Source organism: Notechis scutatus, chromosome 1 (genome assembly GCF_049901735.1).
Source record: "Notechis scutatus isolate UNSWTSFEM ecotype Mainland chromosome 1, rNotScu1.2, whole genome shotgun sequence".
NCBI classification, from domain to species: Eukaryota; Metazoa; Chordata; class Lepidosauria; order Squamata; family Elapidae; genus Notechis; species Notechis scutatus.
The window spans coordinates 805,031-828,891 of NC_142009.1; the positions used below are offsets into that span (position 1 = coordinate 805,031).

At 62.2% G+C, this 23,861-nt stretch overlaps 2 protein-coding genes across 3 annotated transcripts in view; both read right to left on the reverse strand.

Moving 5' to 3' along the window:
* Positions 1 to 6,594, reverse strand: part of GNG7 (G protein subunit gamma 7) — a 45,409-nt gene extending 38,815 nt beyond the window's left edge. Inside the window, exons 1-2 of one of the 2 annotated variants that reach the window (XM_087955350.1) lie at positions 6,514 to 6,594; positions 750 to 802 (exon numbers count right to left, since the gene is read on the reverse strand). The gene's annotated coding sequence lies outside the window, so the exon portion shown is untranslated. The remainder of the gene's footprint in view (positions 1 to 749; positions 803 to 6,513) is intronic. The other variant, XM_087955342.1, reaches the window with a different exon arrangement.
* Positions 6,595 to 12,278: 5,684 nt separating this feature from the next.
* On the reverse strand, positions 12,279 to 23,202 carry DIRAS1 (DIRAS family GTPase 1). Its single transcript, XM_087955236.1, has 2 exons — positions 22,863 to 23,202; positions 12,279 to 13,727 (listed from the first exon to the last, which is right to left on the reverse strand). Exon 2 carries the CDS (start codon positions 13,683 to 13,685, stop codon positions 13,089 to 13,091), a length of 597 nt encoding a protein of 198 aa, XP_087811362.1. The 5' UTR covers positions 13,686 to 13,727; positions 22,863 to 23,202; the 3' UTR covers positions 12,279 to 13,088.
* Positions 23,203 to 23,861: the final 659 nt, after the last annotated feature.

The window sequence follows — 23,861 nt, forward strand, 5'->3', positions numbered from 1 at the left end:
CAAACCGGGATGCGGTAGAACCACCAGAGCAATCAAGGGAAGAACGAGGGCCCTTGATACGGCTGCAGGCCCCACATCCCAAGGGGCCCAGCCCTGCTGTAGGGCAGAAAGCCTGGCCAGGTTTTAGCAGGGGCTTCCCTTGCTTGCCAGGAGGCCAAGACCAGCCTGTCAGCCCTGCGAGGTAGTCCAGAGAGGAAACCCAAACCGTGAGCTGCAACCGCTGGCTTTATTTTGAGGCTACCGCAGAATCTGGCAACCCTGAAAGTGCTCCTCCACCCCCACCGCCGCCTTTACTTTCCAGAGATTTATGGAGGGGCCCCTTCCTCTCCTCTCTGCTGGGCTCAGACCCTGGATCCCCCTCCCATCCCCCAAAGTTATTCTCACGGCCTCTTACAGCCCCCAAGTGCTTCTGAGGAGCAGCCGTTTGTCCATGGCGGGGAAGAGGTCCTTGGCCAGTTGTCGTTGTCCCTGAGCCAGGAGACCGTGATTTGGGACATGCACTCCTCTCCTTCCTCCTGTTCCTCAGGCAAAAACATCAGGCAGCTGCTCAGACCAGAGGCCCCCACCCCCACCCCCACCCACACACTGGGACTGGCCCCGTGGCCTCGCGGCCCTAGGCTCCTCCGGGCTGACCTCCAGCTGGATCCATCAGCTCACCTGTCTCCACTCCTCTCTTTGGCCGCCCCTTGTGGCACCATCAGGAGGGTGAGCAAGGGGTGCATGCAATGGGGAGACTGGCAGAGCCTTACCTGTCAAGGAAGCCCCTCCTTCCGACTCCAAGGGCACCGCAGAGGCTGCCTTCCTAGAAGGGCCAGAGCAAAACAGACAGGAATCAATTTGGGGGAGGGGTCTCCCAAGAATCAGTACACCTCCCTGGCTTGGGCAGTCAGCAACACAAAGGAAGGTGGGGGGGGCAGGAGCCCAAGGCCACCACTTAATCTCAGTGATTGGGCTTCACCTGCAGCAGCCGAGGGGGGTTTATAGCCGGGGTGAGCAGTGGTGGCAGCACCGTGGTTAGAATGCGGTACTGCAGGCTGCTTCTGCTGCAATTTGGCAGTTCGAATCTCACCAGGCTCCAAGTGGACTCAGCCTTCCGTCCTTCCGAGGTGGGTCAAAGGAGGAGCCAGATTGTTGGGATGCAAGAGGCTGACTCTGTAAACCGCTCAGAGAGGGCTGGAAAGCGGTGTAAAGCGATATATAAGTCTAAGTGCTATTGCTGCTGCTATAGAGAAGCCGCCTCCCAGAATTTGGACTACAACGCCCACCAGTCCTCTGCCAGGGCAAGGAGCCCTCGGGATCGATGGATTCTTATCCAAGGGAGGGAGGGGCTCCTGGCCCCTCTGAGCACTGGGAGGGGAGTGGTGAAGCAGGGCTCTTGTTCTGGCCTAACCCCAGAGAAGGGCTCCCCTAGAGCCAGCCAAGGAGCAGCTGTGCAGTTCCCGAGGGGGCCCTCTTGAGAGCAGTCGCCTTTGGCTAAAGCCTGGCAGAGGCTGGCACGCCTGGCAGAGGCTGTAGGGCTCACCCAGCCTCTCCCGGGGCCGTGGCAGGGGAGAGATGGCCAAGGGCACAGCCCACAATCCCCCCTCAGCCAGCTTCTTCGGGCCTCCCCAGCTGGCCTATCTGGGCAGCTTTTCCTCCACTCCACTGCCCATGTTTCCTCACCACAGCCCCATCATCCCCGTCCCTGCCCAACTGAACAGTTCTGCCCTCGGTGGCCCCAGGGGTCTCTTCACAGACAGGCTGGAAGGCCCCCCAATGGGCAAAATGATTGAGGGCCCCCCGAGATGCACCCCGTGGTACCCGGAAACCCTGAAGCGGCTCAGGGCAAAGGGACAACCGGCAGGAGGCCCTCCTGCCCCGGCAGAGCAAGAGTCGGTGCCCCCCTCCTCCCAAGGAGGCCCCTGGGCAGCACGTGAGTGGGGGGGGCACAGGGGACGCCCTCCGGATGGGAAGAAGGCCAGGACCCTCCAGCCCTCGTGGTGGCTGCCCTCCCCCGTCTCCTGGGCTGGGCCCACAGAGCCAACCAGCCCCTTGTAATTATGGCCACGTTTGTATTGAAATGTGAAAACCGGGAAGCACATTGTTTACCTAAGGAGATGTTTTTAAAAGATTAATTTTTTAAAAAAATGTTAAAAAAAAAAAAAGAACCAACCAGCCTCCTTCCTTCCTTTCCCCAGAGGCGGCCCAGTGGGAGGAAGCGAGATCCTCCAGCGTGTAATCCCCACCTGCTCAGGCCCACATCTCTGGAGCCCCCCTCTCCACCCCCCCAGCCCCCCCCCCCCATTTCCCAATGGGAGCCAGTCAGGGAGTCTGAATGGAGCCCCACTGCCAGGGGGGGGGGCTCCAGGAGGATGAGCCCAAGGGCAGAATCAGCTGCCTGCCTTGAACGGGACCAACTAATCGGGTCAGACCAGAGACCCAGAATAAGCCAATTCCCCGAAAGGGAACCAGCTGCGGATCTTGGCTAACCTCGCTCCCTCCCTGTGGCAGCCAGCAGCCAGCCAGCCAGCCAGGGCCCCTGTGCACAGGCCACAAAGGCTTTCCCACCCGGGGCTTTTCATCGAGGCCATGAGTTTGTCGACTCTGACACGGGTCCAAAACCAAAGTGAGCTTAGAAAGGGGAGGAAACCACCCCCACCCCCCCAGTTCCCTTTGCAGGAAGGAGGGGCCTCTTGTTTCACTCTGCCACATGGACTCCCTGCACTCGGCTCAGTCTGGGTGACGGGGGAGTGATTCAAAAAACACCCACCCAAGGAGGTTTTTCTGAGCGCAGAGGAAGGGAGTTTTGGAAGAAACCTGATGGCTAATGGGAAGCTGTCCTGGATTCTTTACAGTCGCCCAGAGGCTGCCGGAGCGGCTCCAGAGGAGCCCGTGGAACAGAAGGCTCCGAAAGGCCAGTTCCTGGCGAGATCCTCAGGCGGCCAGAGGCAAGAGAAGGAGCCAAGGAGAGACGGCAAGATCGCCCTCCAAGAGCTGGCAGAATCCGTTGCCTATCAATCCCCCTCCAGAAAGCCCACTTTGATAAAAAAAAAAATACCTGACGCCGTAATATTTTACCACTTGGGAGAGAAGTTGGCATTCTGTCAGGATAGGAAATCATGACTGCCTCCCCAATGAAGAGCAGGAAGGGCACGGAAAGATGCCAGGCAAAACCCAAGGCCCAAACCCCCAATCCCTGGCTTGGCCATTCGGGCAGTGGGGCCAGGTGCCCCAACACAGCTGGGCTGCAGACCAGAATGGGGCCCCAGCGGCCAGCCCTGTCCGTGGCCCCGTCCCACTGAGTGTGGGGGGGAGGTGCAAGAGCGTGGCCTGGGGACCGAGGGGGCCTTCCTTGACCCATAGAGCTGTGAGAAGAGCCCTCCTTGGCCGACCTACAGAAGACTCGGCCACACGCCAAGCTCTTCTGCCGGCCTCAGCTGTGCACTGAGACCCTTGGGGGCAGCTGGTCTCCAGGTGCCTCTCGGAGTCAGAAAGCCTCTTTCCCCTCTTCTTTATTCGTGCACAGTGGACGAGAGAGTGGACGAGCCCATAAGACTCTGGCCAGCCTGCAACCTCCAAATCAGGAAACCCTCATGGAGCCTCTGTCTGAGAGGCAGAAGGAAGGCAGGCGGTCCTTCAGGCAGGGAGCCAGGCCTTAGAGAGGGAGCCAGCACTCGAAGGCCACCCGGAAGGGCAGCAGTGCTGCCTCCCACGGCTCTATGGGCTTTTGAAGGGCTCTTGAAGGCCGGCCCCACAGAGTCTGCTGCCCCAGTCCACCTGTTGAGAGACCACTGGGGCTCTTCCCCTCGTCCAGGGGCAGCTGCAGCTGGTAAACCGCATGACCCACCCACCCCGCCTCTTGGGCGCAAGTACCACCCAGTGCTGCCGAGTAAGCCAAGACCACTGCATGGGCCCAGCCACAGGCTGCTCCTGGGCAGGTTCAACAACCCAGGAGGGGCCTGGCTGAGCCCCCAGCCTGGAGGACCACCGGGCTCATCCCAGAGCAACTCCCGGGACCATCCTCCGGGCGCTTCCCCTAAACTCCAGGGGGATCTCAGAGGAGTTTTCCTGCCAGGCGCCTATAATATTCTTCGCAGCGGCCCTGAAGATGTTCCTGGCCTTGATCCTGTCCCAGCAAGGAACAGGGCACCCCAGGAGGCCCACAGCGGAGAGACCCCCCCCCCCGTTGTTGCTCTTGTCATAAGAAGATCTCCTGGCCCATCAGGTCTTCCCTGGGATCCAGAATGTGGGCAAGGGGGCCTTTGCCTTCCTCCCAAGGCCTCCTGGGGCCCTTAGCTGCCAGAACCCCCCGAAAGCCCAGGAGAGCCTTGGGATTGGGGTGCAGAGCTAGCAAATTCCAGGCTGCCCCCAAGGCCCACCAGACCTTCAGGAAGAGCCTCCCCCTCCCTGGGACCCAGCAGGGCCATGTGCCCCCTACCCATCCCAGGTGGGGGGAGGACGGGCAGGTCACAGCCAGGTGCCTGAGAGGACTGCAGGCTACCTGGAGGGGGAGGAGCAGAGCCACAAAAGGAAAGGGCTCAATTAGGAGGAGGAGGAGGGAGCCAAACTGGACTCACCCCCCCCCCCAGGCTATCCGTCTCCTCCTCCTCCTCCTCCTCCATGCAATGGCAGCCGAGGCTTTTCTTCCTCCCTGCTCTGGTCAGAGGGAGGCTGGGGATAGGAGGGTCCTGTCCCTGGACAGCCGCCTCAGGCAGGGCGAAAGAGGAGGAAGGCTCGGGGATGCTCCCAGAGAGACCCCACCTCCCCCAAGACCACTTCGGAGCCTCCCTTCCTGAGATCCCGTGGCGAGCAAAGGAAGCCCCCTCCCCAGGGCAGCCACAGCTTCCTCTCCCCCGTGCAACTTTTCCGGGGTGGGGGGCAGGCTAAGAGAGCCACTGGCAAAACAGGCTTAGGGGAACTGCCCATCACAGCCAGAAACTTAATTCTAGGCGGGGAGAAGCACAAAATGAACAAGACTTTGGCCTCAAACTCGTATTTCACAAAAGACGGCTAAAGCCCACCTTGACTAGATCCTTGACCAAACCTTGAGGGGAGAGCAACCCCGAAAATGGGTGGCTTCCCCCTCCCCACAAGGCCAGCCCACTCCCCACCATTGGCCTCCAGGATGCCTCCTTTCCCAAACACACAACCTGCGGATTCGTGCTCCGAGATCCGATCCTGCCCAGAGGAGCCAGAAATCGCACACACTGCCTTGCTGGGTTTCAGGAGAGCCAAGAGGAGCTTCGTGGGGCAGGAATTTTGGGGCCAAGAGATCCAGGAGGGTTCAGCTTGGAAGAAAAGCATTGGGAGGGGGGCATAAGCGTGGGGAGGCACTCATGAAAACCTCAGGGCACGTCCAGCAGAGACCAGGACACAAGGACCTAGTTTTGCTGTTTGTGTGATGATAACATCACCCCAGTGACAAGAGGGATGGTTATAGAGCCTCCCGTCTCTGGCCAAGATAGAGCCTGGGAGGAACGGCTGGATGTCCCCTGGGAGACCCTTTCTGTGAGAAACCAGGCAGGGCAGGCAAAGTCCTAATGGGAGCTAATGGGGGCACCCCACAAGAGAGGGTCCCTTTCACTACAGCTTCACACTACAGAAAGCTCCAGAAGAGGTGCGGGGGTGGGGGGGGGGTGAGAAGAGAAACTCTTGCTTGGGAGGCCAAGGGGGCTGGCCAAGAAGACCCCCTCCCTCCAGCCCCATCCTTTTGAACCTCCCGAAGAGGGTCCGCGGCTTCAGCAAGGCACTGGGGGGTCGGGCTAGAGAAGAGGGAAGAGGCTACCCAGAGGTGGATTCAAGCAGGGGTTGGAGAGAAAGGTCGGGGGCACAGCCTACAGGGCTTTTCCACAGACTAAGGGGGGGAGAGAACGTGACACTGAGCAATTCTGTCCTTGAGGGGAGGGGGGCATCAAACGCCTTAGGGTCGCAGGGAGAGTCAGGAGAATCCCGAGGAGGGGTTTTTATTAGGGCAGATGGGAAAGGCATTAGGGAAAATCGGGGAGGGGGATCACGAGGGCGGGAGGGGACGGGGGTCTCGCCCAGCTGAAATGGGGCCCGGCGTGGGACGAGGCTGCAGAAAAGGCGAGGCCGACCTGGGCAGCAGCATCGGGGCCGCCCCTCTCTTCTGGGGGCCGGGCGGGGACCTTGGAAGACCCGCACTTGGGGTGGGGGTGCGTGCCAAACCGGAGGGTCTCGGAGGGATTCCGAAGCGGGGGCCGGGGCGTTCGGCCGGGTGAAGGGAGGGACTCGGGGGCGCCTCGGGGTTCCACAAGCGGCTGCCGGGAAGGGTCTAGCCTTTCCGGGGAGGGGCGCAACCTGAGGCGGAGGGGACGAGAACAGACCACTGGGGCCGCCTGCTTCGAGGGTCGCCGCGCTGGGCCAGGAGCTGCTCACCCTTCGGCCGAGCGGCGCTGAGGGACGGCGGGCAGAGGGAACCGGAGCTACCCGGGCAGGAGGAGCCCCACTCCTCAGGGCCCACAGACCCCTCCTCCCGGCCCCCACGGCCCGCCGCCCTCCCGCAGACCGCCTCACCGGCTCCGCCGCCGCCGCCGCTCGGCCGCCTCCCGCACTGCCCGCGACGCAGCCCTGCCGAGGCCGCTGGCCCCGAGCACCTGACCGACAGCTCGCCTGGCCAACCCGCTCGAGCGCCTCCGAGCGGGTTGGCCAGGAGGGGCGGGCGAGGTTGGGAGGCGGGCCCTGCAATTGGGGCTGTCGGGGGGTGCTCGGGGAAAGGCGAGCTTGGGCGGAGGAATGGAGGAGCCCCTCCCCTTTCGCTACAACAGCCCTGCGAGGTGGGCCCCAGTCGAAGGTCAGCATCCCAAAGGTTGCCCGCCCCTCCCTAGGAAGGGTCGCCAACAGGTGATGCCCACCGAGCGTTGTCGGCAACTACGGCCCCACCTGGACCGAAGGGAGCAAAGCCTCGAACCTGCCTTGCGCTTCATTGGCTGCCCAGGTCTGCATTCCCACGGTCAGTTCCCCCCTCCCCACGCCCCAGTGCGGTGGATGGCCCCGGAGACGCTTCCCCCAAGCAGGAAGGAGCTGCTGGAGTCCTCCCTCAGGGGAGACGCTGACTTGGCCGGATTCATTTTTCCCATCGTGGAAGAACATCCCTTCCTTGTCCTGCCTCCCCCTTTATCTATCGCTCCTCAAAAGGTGTGGATCCAAGTCATGGCAAATCTGAAAATGTGACAGTGACCTTCCACCCTGTAGTGACACCCCGCCCCAGGCTTCCCCCTGATCTGGCCCTTCTTCTGGCGGTAGCACCCTAACTTCAAAGGCCCCCAATAAAAGGAGTGTGGATGCAGAACGTTTGGGGAGGGGGCAGACAGTGATGAGGACACCCCAAGCAGGTGGGGGAAAGGGGCAGGTCCCAAAGAAGGGAGGCTGGCCAGGAGGCCTTGGGCACCCCAGAAACTCTGGGACAGGGGACTGTCAGGCACGAAAGGCCTGGGCTACCCATAACGGGCCACCGGGAGGAGAAATTGCTGGATGGGGGATGCATCTCATCCAGCAGGCGGGGAGGTGCGGGGGGGCCTCGAGGGCCAGAGTGCGGGAGATCAGAACAGTTCGATTGTCGGGGAGACAATGTGGGGCATCTCTGAAGCTGGGCGAGAGAGGGGGCTGGCTGAAGGGGCTGAGGAGACACTGGGCAGGTTACAAAACCTGAGAGGGAAGAAGAGGGAAGAAAGAAAGAAAGAAAGAAAGAAAGAAAAGAAAGAAAGAAAGAAAGAAAGAAAGAAAGAAAGAAAGAAAGAAAGAAAGAAAGAAAGAAAGAAAGAAAGACTCCCTGGACGGATGGTTGGTACTGAAATGGAAGGAATGCCATGGGGGAGAAGAGCCATACCTGGAGAGGGGCTGGGCTGGGAGAGAGCCGGTCAGTGGCCAAAGGCTAAAGATGCAGGGGCTCAAATATTGTCCCCTGCCCAGCTTGGAGGAATGAGCCTCCGGACAGAGCGGGGGGAGCTTATTAGATGGAGGAGTCAGTGGAAGGGACTCAAGGGACTCAGCTGCCACGTGGAGGAATGAGTGCTTCGAGGGCCCCATATTGGACGGGAGGGGGCTGCTCTGGTTCCTCCAGGTCCTACTCCAGGGTGACGGAGGGATCCACAGAGGTCGGGTGCATCCTCAGAGGTTTGCAGCCCAGAGCTGGCAGCCAGAATGGGTAGGGAGGGCCAGAGGTTGCCTGCAGGGCCTGGGAGGTGGGGGAGGCATAGAGGGCCCTGCCTGCCCTGGGTTGGGGGTCCTGGGAGACACTTGGCCCTTCCCTTCCACCTCCGAAGGCTCCGGTTCCCAGCAGAGACCCAAGAAGACCCTCCCACCGCTGGCCTCTTCCAGCACTGTAGCACCTCTGGGGCTGAGGCTCTGTGTGCGTAGATGCTGCACAGAGAACCACAATGGGTGATCTTGCTTCCCCACCCCAGCCCCCCATGGTGACTTATTGGGCCAGGTTTCACCCAGACAAAGAGTTTCGGATCAGGCAAAGCCAACTGCTTCGGCTGCTGCCCCCCCCCCCCCCCGCTTCTCTCAGCCTTCCTCGGGGCTCCCCCTTGCCAAGCACGGGTGGCTGTGTGGGTGCAGAGAGGCCAGGAGCAGCACACACACAATCTCTGTGCAACAGCCCCTCGCAAGGCTTGGGGTGGAGGGGACGCCGGGCCAGCTCCCCTGATTGGCCCGGGGTGGGAGGCTGAGTCCAGCTGGCACTTTGTGTTCGGAGCCGCTGTGGTTTTATCCGGGGAGGGGGAACCAAAACCCCTTCCAGCCGCCCAAGGAGGGGAGGGAGCTGCAGCAGCGAAAGCTTTGGGAACATTTGGGCAAATGGGGGAGCCCAGCCCAGCCCTGGAAGGACCAGACTTGACCCCCCGGAGGAAAATAGGAAGGAGGAGCCTCGGTGCTGCCCCTGAGGTATCTTGGTGGTGCCCCGTCCAAGGGCATAGATCCCACAGCGAAGTGTCCGGGAGCTGCCACCCATTTACTTCTTTCTCTTTGGGTTGGGCTCATCTCTGGAGAGACCGGAGGCGCCCCCTCCCCGAAACTGACGTCACCCGCTCACACCATCTGCTGAGGGAGGGGCACAGGTGCGCGCGTGGTGGGGGGAGAATTCCTCTTCCTCGCCATTGATCGCACGTCTCCAGGAGCCTCGCTCAAACGCAGAGGAACCGCTGGTCTCCATGGCGACGGCGGGCATGACGCACTTTGGCGGCACCAGATGAGCATCGGAGCTCGGCAGGGCAGGGAAAATCCCTGGAGGGGGGGGGGCTGCCGGCCAGAGGGGCTGGGGGGACCCACCCACCCTTGGAGCCTGGACAGAACGCAGGTGCAGGGAGCCGTTTGCCAAGGTCCCCCCCCCCGTGCACAGGAAGAGCGCCCACCTGCCCATCTAGCAGCCGAGGGTGGGCAGGGGCCAAGGATGCCACCTGCAACGGCCTCACTAGTCGGGCAGAAGTCCCCGGGCGTGGCCCAGCCCCCTCGTTCTCCCCCCTCCCCGTCCTCAGAGCGGGAAGAGCCGCCTCCTGCCAGGGCTGCTTAGGGGGTCTGCGGTTCAAGGAAGGGGGGTCCCTCGCCCGGTGGGCAGTTCTGGTCCCGGGAAGAGCTTGGCCGAGCCAGACTCCACCCCACCAGGCCCTCCTGAAGAATCAGATCAGCGATAGGGAAGCGGATGGGATAAATCCGTGTTTATTCATTCAAGGAAGACTATTTCTAAATAAAGGCTACATTGTACCGTTCGTCTCCGTTTCATTGTTACATTGTTATGATAATATGGTCGCTTTGTCTTGCGGGTCGGTGGGTGTTTCTCGTTCGCTGTAAAAAAAAAAAACAACCTTTTGCACGGTAGCTCGAATCGTCATGCCGGCCGCGGAGAGGAAAACTAACCGGGAGGGTCGTATTTACAAGGCAGCGTCGCCCGGCTGGGAAATTCAGGAGCACCACGGATGGCTGCCGCCGGGGCTGGAAGAAGACCGCAGCCCCTGCCGGCCCTCGGACGGAGCGTCGGGGGTGCCTCGCAAGTCGGCAGAGGCTCCGCGCCCGCCTGGCCTTCGGTGCAGCAGCAGCAGCAGCTGGCGGGGGAGGGGGGGTCATTCACATCCACGAGGAGGCAGGGGGAGGCGCGGGGTGGGGGGCGGGAGAAGGAACGGCTACCCAAAGCGGCCGCTGGAAACGGCTTCAGCGGGGGTTGCGGCGAAGTCTGGTGGCCCACAAGCTGCGAGAACGTCCGAGCCTTTCCGCCGGCCCCGAAGGCGCCCTCGGAGCTCGGATCGCTTTGCATGGAGCTCGCGCACACAACGGGGGCAGCTGATCGGTGCACGGGCGGCCGGAGGGCGGCCCATCCTGGCCGGTCGGGGCATGGAACCTCAGGAGGCGCCGGGGTCGACCCCAAGACCGCCGCCGCAGCTCGCTTGCTTCCCTCAAGGGCGAGAGAAGGGCTGCCCGGGCCTGCTCCCAACCCCCACCCGGCAAATGGCCTCTTCGGGCTAGAGGGGCTCTTCCCCCCCCCATCCCAACGGTGGCTTCAGCTGCGCCCCAGCAGCTTCCCTCCTCCCGTCGGAAGCCCCCAATAGGACCGGCCAGGCGGCTTCGCTAAGGAGCGTGCCAGGCACCCCGTGTGCTAACCGGAACCTGGGCAGCCCAGAGGACAGGATCCTGGGTGCCTCCTGCCAGGCTCCTGCAGCTCACGGACCGTGGCCTCCTCCCTCTCGGAGGAGCCATTCGATTTCTGGAGGGCTGAGGGTGGGGGGTGGGGGGGTCAAGCAGCCCCCCCAAATGCAGCTCTCTCTGAGTATCCTCAGTGGCTCCCTTGCAGGCTCCCAGCCTTGGTCCCTGAGGGGCTGCAGGCCTGCAAGGCAGGAGGGTCAGCGGAGGGGACGGACAGTCCCAGCGCTGCTCCCCAGAGACCAGCCAGAGGCGCCAAGGGAACGGAGTGGGGGGGCAGCTGGCAGCCGAGGTGGTCCATGGGAGAAGTTCTCCGTGGTGGTTCTGGGGTGCTTCGCCCCTCTGGAAAGGACAAGGAACCTCTTGACTGTAAAGCAGCATCCCTTCCAACTCTGCTGCCTTACATCCTTCCACCTAGTTGCAGACCGTTCCACTCCAAGGGGAGGCCTCACTTGCCCTGCCCAGCCCGGAGCCCAGGGAGAGGAGGGCGCTGGGCAGCAGCTGCCACCCATCTCTTTCTGCGCCCCACAGAGGGAGGGAGGGAGGGAGAGAGGGAGGGAAAGCTGTGGGCAAGGAGGGGAACCCTGGCGAGGGGTGGAGGAAGGGCAGGCTGCGCCAGAGTCCTCTAGGCCCCCTTTCCTGCACAGCCAGGCCCTCTGCCCACTCCACTCCCCCCGCCCCCCCCGCCCCCCCCGTGGTTTGAGAGCTTTCCTGAGTGGGTGGGGGAAACCACAGCCTGGAGGAAAACTGTCGTCCTGCCCAGCGCTGCCCAGGAGGCAGACCAGGCAGTGCCTCCTCCTGTCAGTCTCCTGCGGGTCTCGTCAGCTGGCCTAAGGGGACAATTCAGAAAACGCCCAGGGTCTCTTGCAACTGCCCCCCCAAGATCTTGCAAAAGTTTGCAAATAGAGAGCTAGCCTCTGGGTGGGTGGGAGGATCCCCTCACCTCTGCCCCCTCCCCACCTGCCTTGATGGCTGCTGGAAGTTGCCAGTTGAGGAAGGGGCTGGAGATGAATGCCAAACAACTGCAGCTGGCAGGGGAGAAACTGATGCAGAGGGGGCCTTTCCCCTCCCCCGTGTGTACACACACACACACACACACCCTGTTACGCAAGGAGGCATACACACCCACTGACCCTTTTCATGGCAGGCCCTGCCTGTGCACCTTGAGTCCTGGTTGTACAATTGTGAAACACAACTGCTTGCACCGCAGTTTTAAAAAAGAAAAGTGAAGCGCCATGTCGAAGGGTACCTGCAGGGCATTGTTGGAACGAGGAAGGTGCCCTTCTTCTCCGGGCCCCTCTGGCCTCCAAGCAAGGGGGTGGGGGGGCTGTCCAGCCTCTTCTTCTACCTGTGGGCCGGGGGCTCTTGGGATGGGCAGGAGGAGAAGCTCTTGCTGTGGTGCCAGGTGTCCCCTGACCAGCCGTTTCGAGGCTTCCATCCTTCCATCAGGACGTGGGGTGTGGGGGTGTCCAGGAGCCACTGCCTGGGAGGGGTGTTGGGGTCTGCAGCAGATGGAGGCTGGGAGGCCCAAGCTCCCCCCTCCTTGGCCAGAGGGGACCCGCTTCTGAGTGGCCACCCAGCACACCACCTCCTCTGTCACAGCCGGAGTTGCCCCCCTGCCCTGCCCTTTGCCAGCTGTGGCTCTCCAGCCCACTCAGGCCCAGCCTTTCTCGGCCTCCCTGGTTGCTCTGGCCCAGAAACAGGCCCATAAGTTAAACATAGATCACGAGGGGGGCTCACAATAAGCAGCACCTTCCCTGTCTGGCATGGCAGGCAGCGGAGGGGAAGGAGGAGCTGCCACTTCCGTGGGGCCAGGAGTCCTGGGGGGTGCCCCCACTTCTGGCCTGCAGGCTCTGGAGCACCAGGGCAGTGGGAGGGGCCTTTTCTGGAGGGGGGGCTCTCCCAGTGGACCCCTCCCTTGGGGCCCTGCACTACCTCAGTGGCCTCCAGCAGGGCCTGGGCCATGAAACAAGGAGAGGCCAGCTGGGATCTGGCAAGGGTGGGGGGAGCCAAGCCACCCCCTCCCTCCCGCCCCCAGACCTGGAGGGCTGCAGCCACCCCACAAGCCGGGAGTCTTCTGCAGCTGCAGGCGGCCGACGGGCAGGCTGGACGACGGCTGGCTCCCCTCCTTAGGCTGAAGTCACGGGGGGCACCTTCCACCCATCCCGTCCAGCAGTCCGAGGCCTGGGGGGCAATGGGCGAATCCCCCGGAGCGGAAGCAGCTCGTCTCTCCTCTCTTCCCACCGAGGTTCACGCCGGGGCTCCCCAGCCGAGCCCCCAAGTCCGAGTCGAGTCCGCTGCTGCTGCTGCTGCTGCTGCTGCTGAGTCAGAGGGGGGGGCGCAGGGGGCCGGGCAGCCCCAGGAGAGCCGGGCCGCAGGAGGGGGAGGAGCCGGAGGCAGCCAGACGGATGGGTGGCGGGAAAGGGGGGGCACCTCCCGCTGGCCGGCCGGCCGGCCGCTCACATGAGGCTGCACTTGCCCTTCAGCTTCTCTGTCCGCTTCTGCTTGCTGGCCCGCTTCCCGTCGATGCCGAGGCTCATGTCGCGGCGCTTCTCCAGGTTGAGCAGCTCCTGGAAGAGCTCCTTGACGTTGTAGTTCATCTTGGCCGAGGTCTCCATGAAGGCGCACTGCCACTCCTTGGCCACCGCCTCCCCCTCGGGCGTCTGCACCTCGCGCTGGGTCTCGTCGCACTTGTTGCCCACCAGCATGATGGGGAAGGCCTCCCCGCCGCCCTTCAGCTGCACGATCTGCTGGTGGATGGGCCGCAGCTCCTCCAGGGACTGCCGGCTGGTGACCGAGAAGACCAGGATGAAGGCGTGGCCCTTGGAGATGGACAGGCGCTGCATGGCTGGGAACTGGTGGCTGCCGGTGGTGTCGGTGATCTGCAGCGTGCAGACGCTCTTGTCGCAGCTGATCACCTGCCGGTAGGTGTCCTCGATGGTGGGGATGTAGGTGTCGCGGAAGGTGCCCTTGACGAAGCGCAGCACCAGCGAACTCTTGCCCACGCCCCCGGCCCCGAAGACCACCACCCGGTAGTCGTTGCTCTGCTCCGGCATCTTGGACGGGCTGGCAGCGGGGAGGGGTCAGCGGCTGCCCACCTGGGCGGGGGGAGAAAGAAGAAGGACGGTCAACCCAGGCAGGCAGCAGGCGGAGCTCCCAGAAATGTCCCCCACCCCTGGCCCCGCTCCCCGAGGCTCTCAGTCGCGACTCTTTCTCCCCCGTCCCAGAATGCAGGGCATTAAATATCCGGGGCAGAGGACCCACCGCCCAGCCAAGTGCTGAAGGCAGGGAGAAGGGCTCCCACAGAGCCAGCTTCCTTTCGGGCGGGTGAGTGGGGCAAAGTGGTCTGAGAGGGAGGATCTGGGCTCCGTGGCTCTCTGCCTCCCCTCCCTCTTCCCGTGGCTGCATGGCTGTTCCTTTCTCGCTTCGGGTACCAACCTTGGACATCTTCTTTGGTCTCCTCCCCAGGTGTGCCGAGTTTCAGCTGATTCTAGCATTTCTTCTCTCTCTCTCTCTCTCTCTCTCTCACACACACACACACACACACACCTTGCACACCTGGGACTCAGGGAGATGATTATTTCCCTTCTCTTGACTTATTCCCCTTATACCTCTTGACTTAGAGCAAAGGCCTCGCCCGGCCAGGGGTAAAGCAGGCGGGCTCTGAACAGGAGCATTTCCAGGGCATTGTTGGGGCTGCAGAAGCTGCTTCTCCTGCAGGTTTGATGACAAAGCATTTGGGGAGCAGCAAACCCCCCATGAAAGGCTGATGAAAACTGAGCAAAACCAGAGAGGGCAGCTGGCCCTGCACCGGCCCCCAAGTTCCCTGCAGCGTAGGGTCCGGGCTTGGGGTGGGGGGCGTGGTGCATTCACTGAAGGAGCTTCCCTGGGGGGGGGGAGCAGAAAGATCAGCTCCAGGGGCCCCCAGCAGGAAGCAGGAGGAGCAGGCAGGTCTGCAACGAAGCCCCTCCCCCACACCTGGGGACAGGCACTGCCCACCCACCTGGCCTCTTCCCTTCCTCCTGTACGGAAGCCCCATTGAGTGTAACCCTTTTTCCTTTTGTCTCTTTGCAACAGGAGGGAGAAGGAAAAGGGACCGTGGAGGGGGGGCGGAATGTCACCCAGCCACAGAGTTAATTTCTCTGAAGTGTTTCCTCTGGATTGCATCAGTGCCCCCTTGTGGTGGTGGTGGGGCCCTTCGAAGACATGCCCTGGAGAAGAGGCCTCTTCCAGCCACGTGGTTGGGCCTCCTCATCCCTTGGCCAAGCCGCCCCACCCCTCAGGATTCTGCCCAGAGCTCCCTTCAGGATCCCCAAAGCCCTTGGGAGGGAGGGAGAGAATCAAAGGGAAGCATTTGAAGGAAGCTTGAGGCCATCTAGCCCAACCCTCTGCCTCGTGTAAGAGGAAAGGCCCTCCGGCCTCTGCTTAAGGCCTTGAGCCAGGTGGGGCAAGCCAATTGCACCTCTTCCCCAGGCCCCGCCTTCCGAAGTGGGCCGTTCCCGGGGGAGGTTCGGGCTCCAGGCCTGGCAACGAGCACTTGCCTCTCCTGCAGCCGAGTCGTGCTGTTGGCTCAGGTGATTTAGCTGGTGACCCACCGGCTGCCCACTAGGAGGGTTCACCCATCCTGGATTCCCTCCCATCAATCTCGGCCTTTGCAGTCTCTGTCGGTTTCCTTTGGGGGCAACCCCCTCCACAGGCATCGTCCGGTCCTGGCGGCCACCTTCCCGATGACCTGGCACAGCCCTTTTCACGGCTCTCCCCTTCGCCCTGAGAGGCAGCTCAGACCCCGTCCTACCAGGCGCGACGCCAAGGACTTTCCCCCCAAATGCGTCCACGGCTCACTGAAAGTCCCCGGGTCCCGTCCGGGCGCTCGTGGAAGCCAACTGCCCAGGGCCTCCATCCAAGGTTGCTTGAGGATGCGTGGAAAGGCTGCTCGGCCCTGCAGGGAGGCTCCCAGGGTTTCCCTTGGTGGGATCCATCCAGATGTTCCTCCAGAGGCTGATCCTCCTCGGGGGGGCTCTGCCCTTCTGAGCTCTCTTGGCCGGGTGGTTCAGCTCAGCCGCCTGGAAGGACCTGGAGCTCAGCCCCTGTTTCCCCTCTGCTTTCCTGCCAGGTGTCTGGACCGACAACCTCAAGACCTGGTGTTTCTTTCTTCTGGGGCTTCCCTTGACTTCTCAAATGGCCACTGTGAAGCCCCACCAGGGCATGCAAAACACCAGGTCTCCAATGGCAATTAGCCTCCATATAATGAAAACATACCTTGAAACAGAACCGAACCACCCACCGTTGGGCCCGAAGGAGAATGAGGTGTCTCTGGAAGCCTCGGTGTGTGCTGGAGCTGCCTGCGTCTCTTCCTGGGGAATGAGCTCTACGTGTGAGGCAGCCCCCACCCCGACATGGGAGTTCGGCTTCTGGCTGCTGGCCGGGCTCGGTTGCTTGCAGGACTCTCCCTCTCCCGTCCCCGTCACCTGTTGGTGCCTCAGAGGGGCAGGAGACGGGGGGAGCCCCTCCCTGGGGGCTCTGATCCGGCCCCCCTGGGCCTTTGGGAAAGCTGCAGAGTCCTGGCTGCTTCTTCCCAGGCATCAGGCAGGAGGACTTTCAACCCGGACTCTTGGACTGCTTTAGCAGGAGAGTTTCGTGTTTTGTGACCGTTGGTGACGGATCCTTTTTAAGGGTTTGGCTGTTTTCGTTGTGTGTTGCCCTGCGTGGCTTCTGAGAGGCCGGCCGTGTTGATTGCGCAGCTCCACAGCTGAAAAAAAAGAGCAAGGAAAGCCCCCCAAATCCGGGAGAGGTGGAATTAAACGTCAGGGGTAGAAGGACCTGCTGCCGGAGCCTTGAGGAGCTGTGAGTGGCTGGGGAATCCTGCCGGTCTTGTGCGAGCTCTCGGGGCCTCTGGCGGGCGCATCTGCCTTCTGTCCAATGTGCTGGTGAGGGGTCTCCTAAGGAGGCCGATCTCAGCGGGAGAAAAGCATCCCGCACCACCAGAACCCTGGTGCTGCGCTGCTCATTTGTTGAAGGCTGCAGCTGAATGAGGGAGGTTACAATGATCTTGCAGAGCAGTCCAGTTGGCTTTCCTGTGGGGAAAAGAACTGGGGAAAGAGTTGAAGTTGGCCGCCGTTTATGAAGCCCCAGATGGGCCCCTAACACAGGCCAATGCAACCCTAGGGAAGCTCCAGCGTTGGCCCCCTGCTCTCCTCCTGGTTGCTAAGGCCTTGGGGTCAAGGCACAGCCATTCACCAGTCTGGCCACAGCCTCGGAGCAGCCCGGAAGGCAGCACAAGATGGGGAAGACCGTCAACAAGCAAAACAGATCTGGACAGTTTAGAAACCGCTTACAAACAAGACACCTAGCAGACAAATGCAGCGTCTTCGATTGGGGGCAGAGAAATCAGACAGCGGGGGGGGGGGATTCCTGTCTTGGGGATAATAACAATAATGGCAAAGAGATCACTGAAGAGGGACTGATTGCAAGCTAAAAGGAGCTGGCAGCATGACGTGGCTGCATAAAACAACAACGCAGAGGACGTTTTTTCTTTACATCAATGAAAGTCATTTCCAAATTACCAGCGGTCCACTGTCCTGCAGGATCCAGAGAAAAGTTCCAGGGATGAACCTGGACTAAAAGCCAAATTCTGGGAGCAGAGAGCAAGGAGCTGCAGGGGTTTCTCAGGGCTGGAGAAAAAAACCCTTCAGCCCAGGCCAAGACCCCCCTGAATGGAGGGGAGAATCTGGCAGACTTGGAGGGAAGGACTGGAAAATATGGCCAGCCAAAAGAGGTGTTTGGCAGGGGAACCAGTGAGGGGACAGGCACCAGGTGGCTTTCATCAGAATTCTGTCACTGAGCAGAGGGTTGATCTGGATGTCCTCAAGCTCCCCTTCCAACTCCTTGGTTTTCCCATTCAAGGCTAAATATCCCGACTATCTCAGGGACATTGGCAGGAATCCTCCCACCTGTGGGGGATAAAACTGTGTGGAAAAGAATTTCTGCTTGGGAAATTTAACTTCCTCCCCTAAATGGCAGCCCCCTCCCAGAGCAGCCGGCCCCCAGCAGCCTATCCATGGGGAAGCAGGAAGCAGGCTGGCTTGGGGGTGGGGGGGGGAGGAAACGTCCCTTAATAGGATCAGCGGTTCTATTTCTAGCTCCAGTTGAAGCGGCCCCAGGCCGGCGGCTCCGGGGAGCTGGAGAGGGTAGGGAGGCTTTCCGAAGCCCCTTCCCGGCTCGGCCTCCGCCGAGCGCCCCCTCCTGCCCGCGGCGGTGCTCGCAGCCCAGCGGGAAGCAGCGTCAGAGGAGGCCTTTGCGGCGGGCGAGGTGTGTGACAGGGCGCCCTTCCAAGAGGGCCGCGGCGCGGTGACAAGTGTCGCCACAGGCCAGGCGAAGAAGCATCGGAGTCTCTCGCGAGCCCTGCCTGAGAACAAGGCAGAGCAGGGGCTCCCGATCAGAAGAGGCTGGGCTGGGAGGGAGGCGAGGCACGGCTGTCCCCAAAACCTTCGCCCCACGGTGGGCGCCGCACCGATCCCCAGCCCAGAAATGTCCGCGGCGAACGCCATCAGCCCTGCCCTCCGGGGCAAAGCCGAGCAGTGTTGCCCGGGTCAGAGGGGAAAACCCCGTCCAGGATCTTTCCCCTGCGAGCGGCGGCCCCCTGCCCTCGCCGCCACCTTCGCGCCTGCCCCTCCACAGCGGCAGGCAGGAGGGAAGGGAGGGGCGTCTGGAACAAAGGCGGCGCGGGGCTCTCCCCCCGCGGAGCCGAGGGAGGAGACCGTCCGCATCGTCCGACCTCCCTCCCTGCTGAGCCCCGCACCGGGCTAGGGATTTGCGCCCTCTGGACGGGTCTGTTCACCACAAACTGGCCACACTTTCTTTAACCAGCACAACAAGGTTAGTCCCTGCTCAACGACCGTCTCTCTGCTCCTGTCCACGACAGTGAACTGGAGGATACCCACCTTTGATTGGGAGCCCCCAGCCCCCCCATGAAACCTCCCTGTCTCAGGAGCCACCCACCTGGGCCCACTCCTGCAGATCATTGGCCTGACCCACAAGAGAATGTGGGGGAGAAGGAGCACAAGGATCTTTGGCACCCGAAGTAGGGCAGACCCCTCCCTGCTTGCCCACCCGAGAAGCCCCGTCAAGCCCCAGGGCATCAGGGGACTCGGGCTGGAGTAATGCCCGGGGTGGTGGGGGCAGGGGCCTCTGCCCTTTGGGGCCGAAGGCTCCCCAGTGGAAGCCTGTGAGAGCAGCAGCCTCCGGAGGGCCTGGGCACAGCACATCCCCAGGCAGGGCCCACCTGGAGGGCAGGTGGCACGCTTGGCTTGCTGGTGCCAGGGCTGCAGGTGGAGGTCAGCAAATGGCTGGCCCACATGCCCTTCTCTCCAGCTGGGTAAGACCAAGCATTTGCTTGCTCGACTGGCTGTCGGCCGTGGATCCACCTTGGGAGAGATTTTCAGGGCTGCCCCAATGGAGGAGGGGCAAACTGTGGGAAGGGGAGCATAGCGAAGGGAGCAACAGTCATAGCAACATTCTTCCCCTAGAGATCAAGGACAAGCGGCCGGCACCTGGAGGGGAGTGACCAAAGTTTGGCGGATTGGGCCAGGTGAGGGGAAGTTCACTAAATGGGGCAGGGGGGGGAAAATCCAGATTGGGTTTTCCCCAGGTGTGCCAACATGACTTCTCTAATCAGTGCTTACTTGGATGGACTTTGTCTTGGACTTCTGAATTGTATGGAGGGTCTAATTGGAACGCTAACACTGGTGCTGCCCCCACCCGCCACCCCCTCAGCCAGAACCCACTTGCCAGCTCCTAAGAAAAGCAAACAGGGCTCTTCACCTCTGGAAAAGGTCTCCGCGGCCTCTTTTGGGGCCACTCACCGCATCCACCAAACCGATCCAGAAACTGGCGCTCCAGGAAGGCTCCTCAGGCCGTGGAGATCGCCTGGGACCGAGGCCTGGCTGGCCCAGGGATTCCTAAGGGTTTTCTTCCATGGGCAGGACAAGGCCGTTTCCCGGGAGAATTCTCAACGCTGCAGCTTACCCTGACTCGGGCAAGAGAGCTGCCCTGAACCCCCAGAGGCCCAAGGGAGCTCTTGGGCGTGGACCATTCAAGTCCCCAGATGCTCTGGCGGGTCAGGAATAAGAGGCCTGGTATGCAGGACGGGTCTGGCCAAGCCTGTCCCACGTGACCTTCTCTAAGTTTGGGCCTAAATAATGGTCAGAAAGAACTTGGGTGGCGGAGGGAAAGATGGGAAGGGACAGTGAGGAGAGGACAGAGCGGCAGCTGCACCCTGGCTGGAGGAGGAAGTGGTGGAGGAAAGAGCCCCCAGCCCAGCTGCAGAATGTGGGGGGGGGGACTGGACTTTTGGACTTGTGGGGTTCTGTTAATGCAGCTTTACAAGAAAGTAGAATTCACTTTGGTCTCAGGCCCCGAGCACAGGAGCTGCTGCTGCTGCTGCTGCTGCTGCGTCCCCACATTGCCTGAGGCAAGCGACCAAGTGGGGCAACCCGCTAAGGCTGAACCAGCTCTCTGAACTGGTCCCAGATGGAGTGACTGCATCCTGGCTTAACGGGAGCTTCCCTGGCCCTTCAGGGGAGGCCTTCCTCTTCAGGATAAAGAGATTGTTTGTTTGTTTGTTTATCTGTCTGTTTACTTTATTTAGTTTATCACATTTCTTAACCGCCCATCTTTCCCATAGAGGGTCTCCTGTCAACCTGATGGTCTGCTCAACAAGGAGGTTGTGGGGGAACCCAGAAGGAACCCCAATGTTCACCCTCCACGGCTGCTGGAAGAATTTCCATCCTCTTGGACCATCGTCAGAATCTCCTCACCAGCAAATGGAAACCCACCCACCCCCAGGAACCTTGGCAGAAGGGGGATGGGGGAAATAACGGGAATTCAGCCATGGCAACCAAACAGAAAAGGACCCCCCCACACACACACACTGTACACACACAACTCACAGAGACCCAGCTTGAGCCAGTCTCCTACCAGAGCCCCACGGGGAGCGGGGGGGAGGGGGGGACTCAGCTGTCACTTGTTGGAGCCAGTTGGCTGTGAGATGTTGAGGAGCTGCTCCTTCCTTGGCAAATGCCCCAGAGGACAACACCCCCCCCTCCAAGACCCCACTCAGGCTTCAGGCTGGCATTGGGCCACCATGGCCTCACTTCTTGCAAGCTCGAGAAAGTCCCCCTTTCTGACGTAGCCTTGGATGGGACTCAAGCCATTGTGACCAGTCCAGCCATCCTGGGTTGGCCAGCCGCCTGTTAATTCAGGGGAGTTGTAGGTAGGCAGGAGGCGCCCGCTGGGTGGAAGTGGATATTTTCCAGAGCGGTTCTGTTGTGTAACTAAGGGCTCCCTGAGGAATTCCCCTCTGCTCAGCAAGGCGCAGCCTTCTTGGGGGCAGGGCTGGGGGTGCAGTGGGGGCCTGGAAGCGGGGAGCAGAATATCCAGAGGCTGCAGTGTGGGGGGGATGCTTTCCGCACAAGCATCTGCCCCCGACCCTGGCTGGCCTCCTCCTGTTCAGCTGTTGCTGTCCAAAGGAGAATCTGCTCTCACCAGCCAAAAGCATTGACTGGGGGGGTATGGGTACCCCTGAAATTCCAGGAGCAAGATAGGAGCAGCTGGATCCCAGAAGGCCAAAATGGTGGTGGTGAAGAGAGCCAGGCAGCCTCTGGGATTTGGGGTTTCTCCAGCCACATCCAAGCATTGGTACCTGGCAGCCTCTGGGGGCGAGGGGACCCTGGAGCCCACCAGGCCTGGCACTGGCTTCCTCCGGCCACTTTCTGGAGCCAGTCAGGAAGGAGGGCAATGAGCCAAATGGAGGGTTTGGGGGTAATGCGGGGAGATGCACCCTCCAACTCCCATGCACCTGTGGGGCTTCCAAACCGTGGGGCCCCCTCCGCTTTCTCAAAGGGAGAACTCGGATGGACAAAGGGAGGGGAGAAGTGGGTGATTTCACACTCTTGTTTTTATCTGTGTTAATTGTTTTAATTGCTTTTGTTTTTGCAGGAGGTTTATTGAATGCCACACAATCACTTGATGTGAGTGAGGCCGCTGGTGGTATATAATTGACAAATAAGCAAATGAGGAAGAACTTTGGGATCCAGCCCACAACACCAAGCGCACCCTCCCTCTGGGAGGGAATCAAGCAAGAGACCCCATCCTCCATGCTCCCCCCAGGCAGGCAGTTGGCCTCCAAGCATCAGAGGGTGGGCCAGCACAGAGCCCCCAGTGAGGCAAAAAAAACCCTTCCCCAGACGCAGCAGCCCAGGGAGTGGGGGGGGGAGGCCACCCCGCCTTCCCTTCTCTTGACACCAAGGTGGGCGTGGGGCCGCAGACTGGAGAAAAACCAGGCGCAGGTAGGTGGGCTGACCCCAGGGGGATGGGCAGAACAGGCGCGGGGGCGGGGGGCGGAGACCGGAGTGGCAAGGCATTTCTCTGGCCTGGGGGGAAGTCTGGCAGTTCCAGTCCCAGCCCGGCAGGGTGGGGTGGGGGGACACAGCGTGGGAGTGAGTAGGCAAAACTGCCGCCCTGCGGGTCACAGAGGGCGACGTCCCCGAAATGGTGGGACTCAATTGGTTCCCGTCCTCCACCCCTAGCAGATCCCGGACTCCAAGCTGGCAGACAGGCGGTAAGATCGCGCCGGGTGCGCGCCGCCTCCCTCCGGTCGGACTCCACCACGGAGCCACTGACGCAGGCCGGGCCCTACCTGGTAGCCGGTGGGGAGGCGGCGACGGCAGCAACAAGGTGGCGGAGAGGCGCTACTTCTCGGGCGGGTGACGGAGCGGAGGGTCGCGGCTCGGCCGGCAAAGCGCAACGAGCACCTCGGAGCCTCGCGTTTTTCCGGCCGCTTGCAACCTTCCCCCGGGAACAGAGTGCGGTGCCGGGGGCGGCGGAGCAGGGAAGGCAGCGGCTGGCTTCCCGCGTTGCCTGCCAGGGCTCAAGGAGCCCCGTCCGCCGCTGCCCGGCTCTTTCTTGCCAGCGCTCCGCTCCGCTAAGTCAGGCCGTCCGCTGCGCTGCGCTGGGTGCGGGGAGGGGAGGGGAGGAGGGAGCCGGCGGGGAAGCGGCGGGCCCGCCCGAGGGTCCAGCAGTGCCGTTGCCGTCGCAGTTCCCGGCCTGGAGGGTCCCGTGCGCTGTCCCCGCCCCCGTCGCAGCGGAGGATCTGCGGTCCCTCGGGGTCCGGACGCCCAGCCTCGCCGCATCGCAGCCCCTCCCCGCCGGGCCCCCGTCGTCTTCCCGGGTCTTACCTGGCGCGGGAAGGGGCTCAGCCTGCCCTGGAAGCGCGGAGTCGACCGGCACGACAAGGAGCCATCCGGGGACCGCGCTCCGAGCGGGCGCGGGAAGAGGGTCGCGGCGGCGGTTGTTGCTGCGGCGGCGGCGGTAGCAGGGATGCTGCTGCTGCTGCGTCGGGGAGGGGGAGGATGGATGCGCGTCACGTGTGAACGTCGCTGACACACGGCAGGACGGGGAGGCGCTTGCCGGCGTGGCCGAGGCTTCTGCAGCGCTCGCTCGGCAAACGAGTCCGCCGCGGTCCCGTTGCCCGCGCCCCGCTTTCCTCTCCCGCCCCCGCTCTCGGAGGGGCTCTCCCCGCCTGCTCCTGCGGCTCCACGCTGCCTGCTGCTGCTGCTGCGGCGGCGGCGGCGGCGCGCTTGGGAGCGAAACGCGGGCGGGGCTCCTTCCAGATTTGGGCGAGATGTGGAGCAGCGGCCCAGCGAAGAGAGCCTGGGCAGACTTGGCCGGAACACCCTGCCCCCGAGCCGCCGGCATGGCTGCATCGGTGGCTTGGGCTGTTTTACTGAGCAATAACGATCCCCGCCCTTGGTCGGCCGCCCCCGCCTTAGCCTGGCCAGAGTGGGGCCCTCAGCTGGGCCCTCGGCCCTGGAGAAAGGCGGGCCTTGCAGAAAAAGGAGGCTTCCGGATGGCAGCAACCAGGCGCCCCGGATGCCCGCAGAAAGGCAGGTGGAAGAAAGCAACCTCCCCTGCCTGCCTTTTTCGCCTGACTCCCAAGCAGAGATCAGCTTCAATGGGTGAGCCCTGACTTTGCCCCACATGCCAGGCATCCCCCCGCCTCCAGGTTTCCTGGCCCAGACCCGCCAGATCCCCAAACCAGATTCAGAAAAGGCTGGGCTCCCTGAGAGCCCATTGCTGGCATCTGGTGGCAAGGGGGGGGGGGCTCCCTATTGACCCGCCAGTACTGAACTACCTTCCAAACCTCGTCCTAGGGTGGGCCAGACCACCAAGTCGGT

Excerpts from the sequence above, each read along its gene's own strand:
- DIRAS1 (XM_087955236.1), bottom strand. The coding sequence starts at position 13,685 with ATGCCGGAGCAGAGCAACGACTACCGGGTGGTGGTCTTCGGGGCCGGG.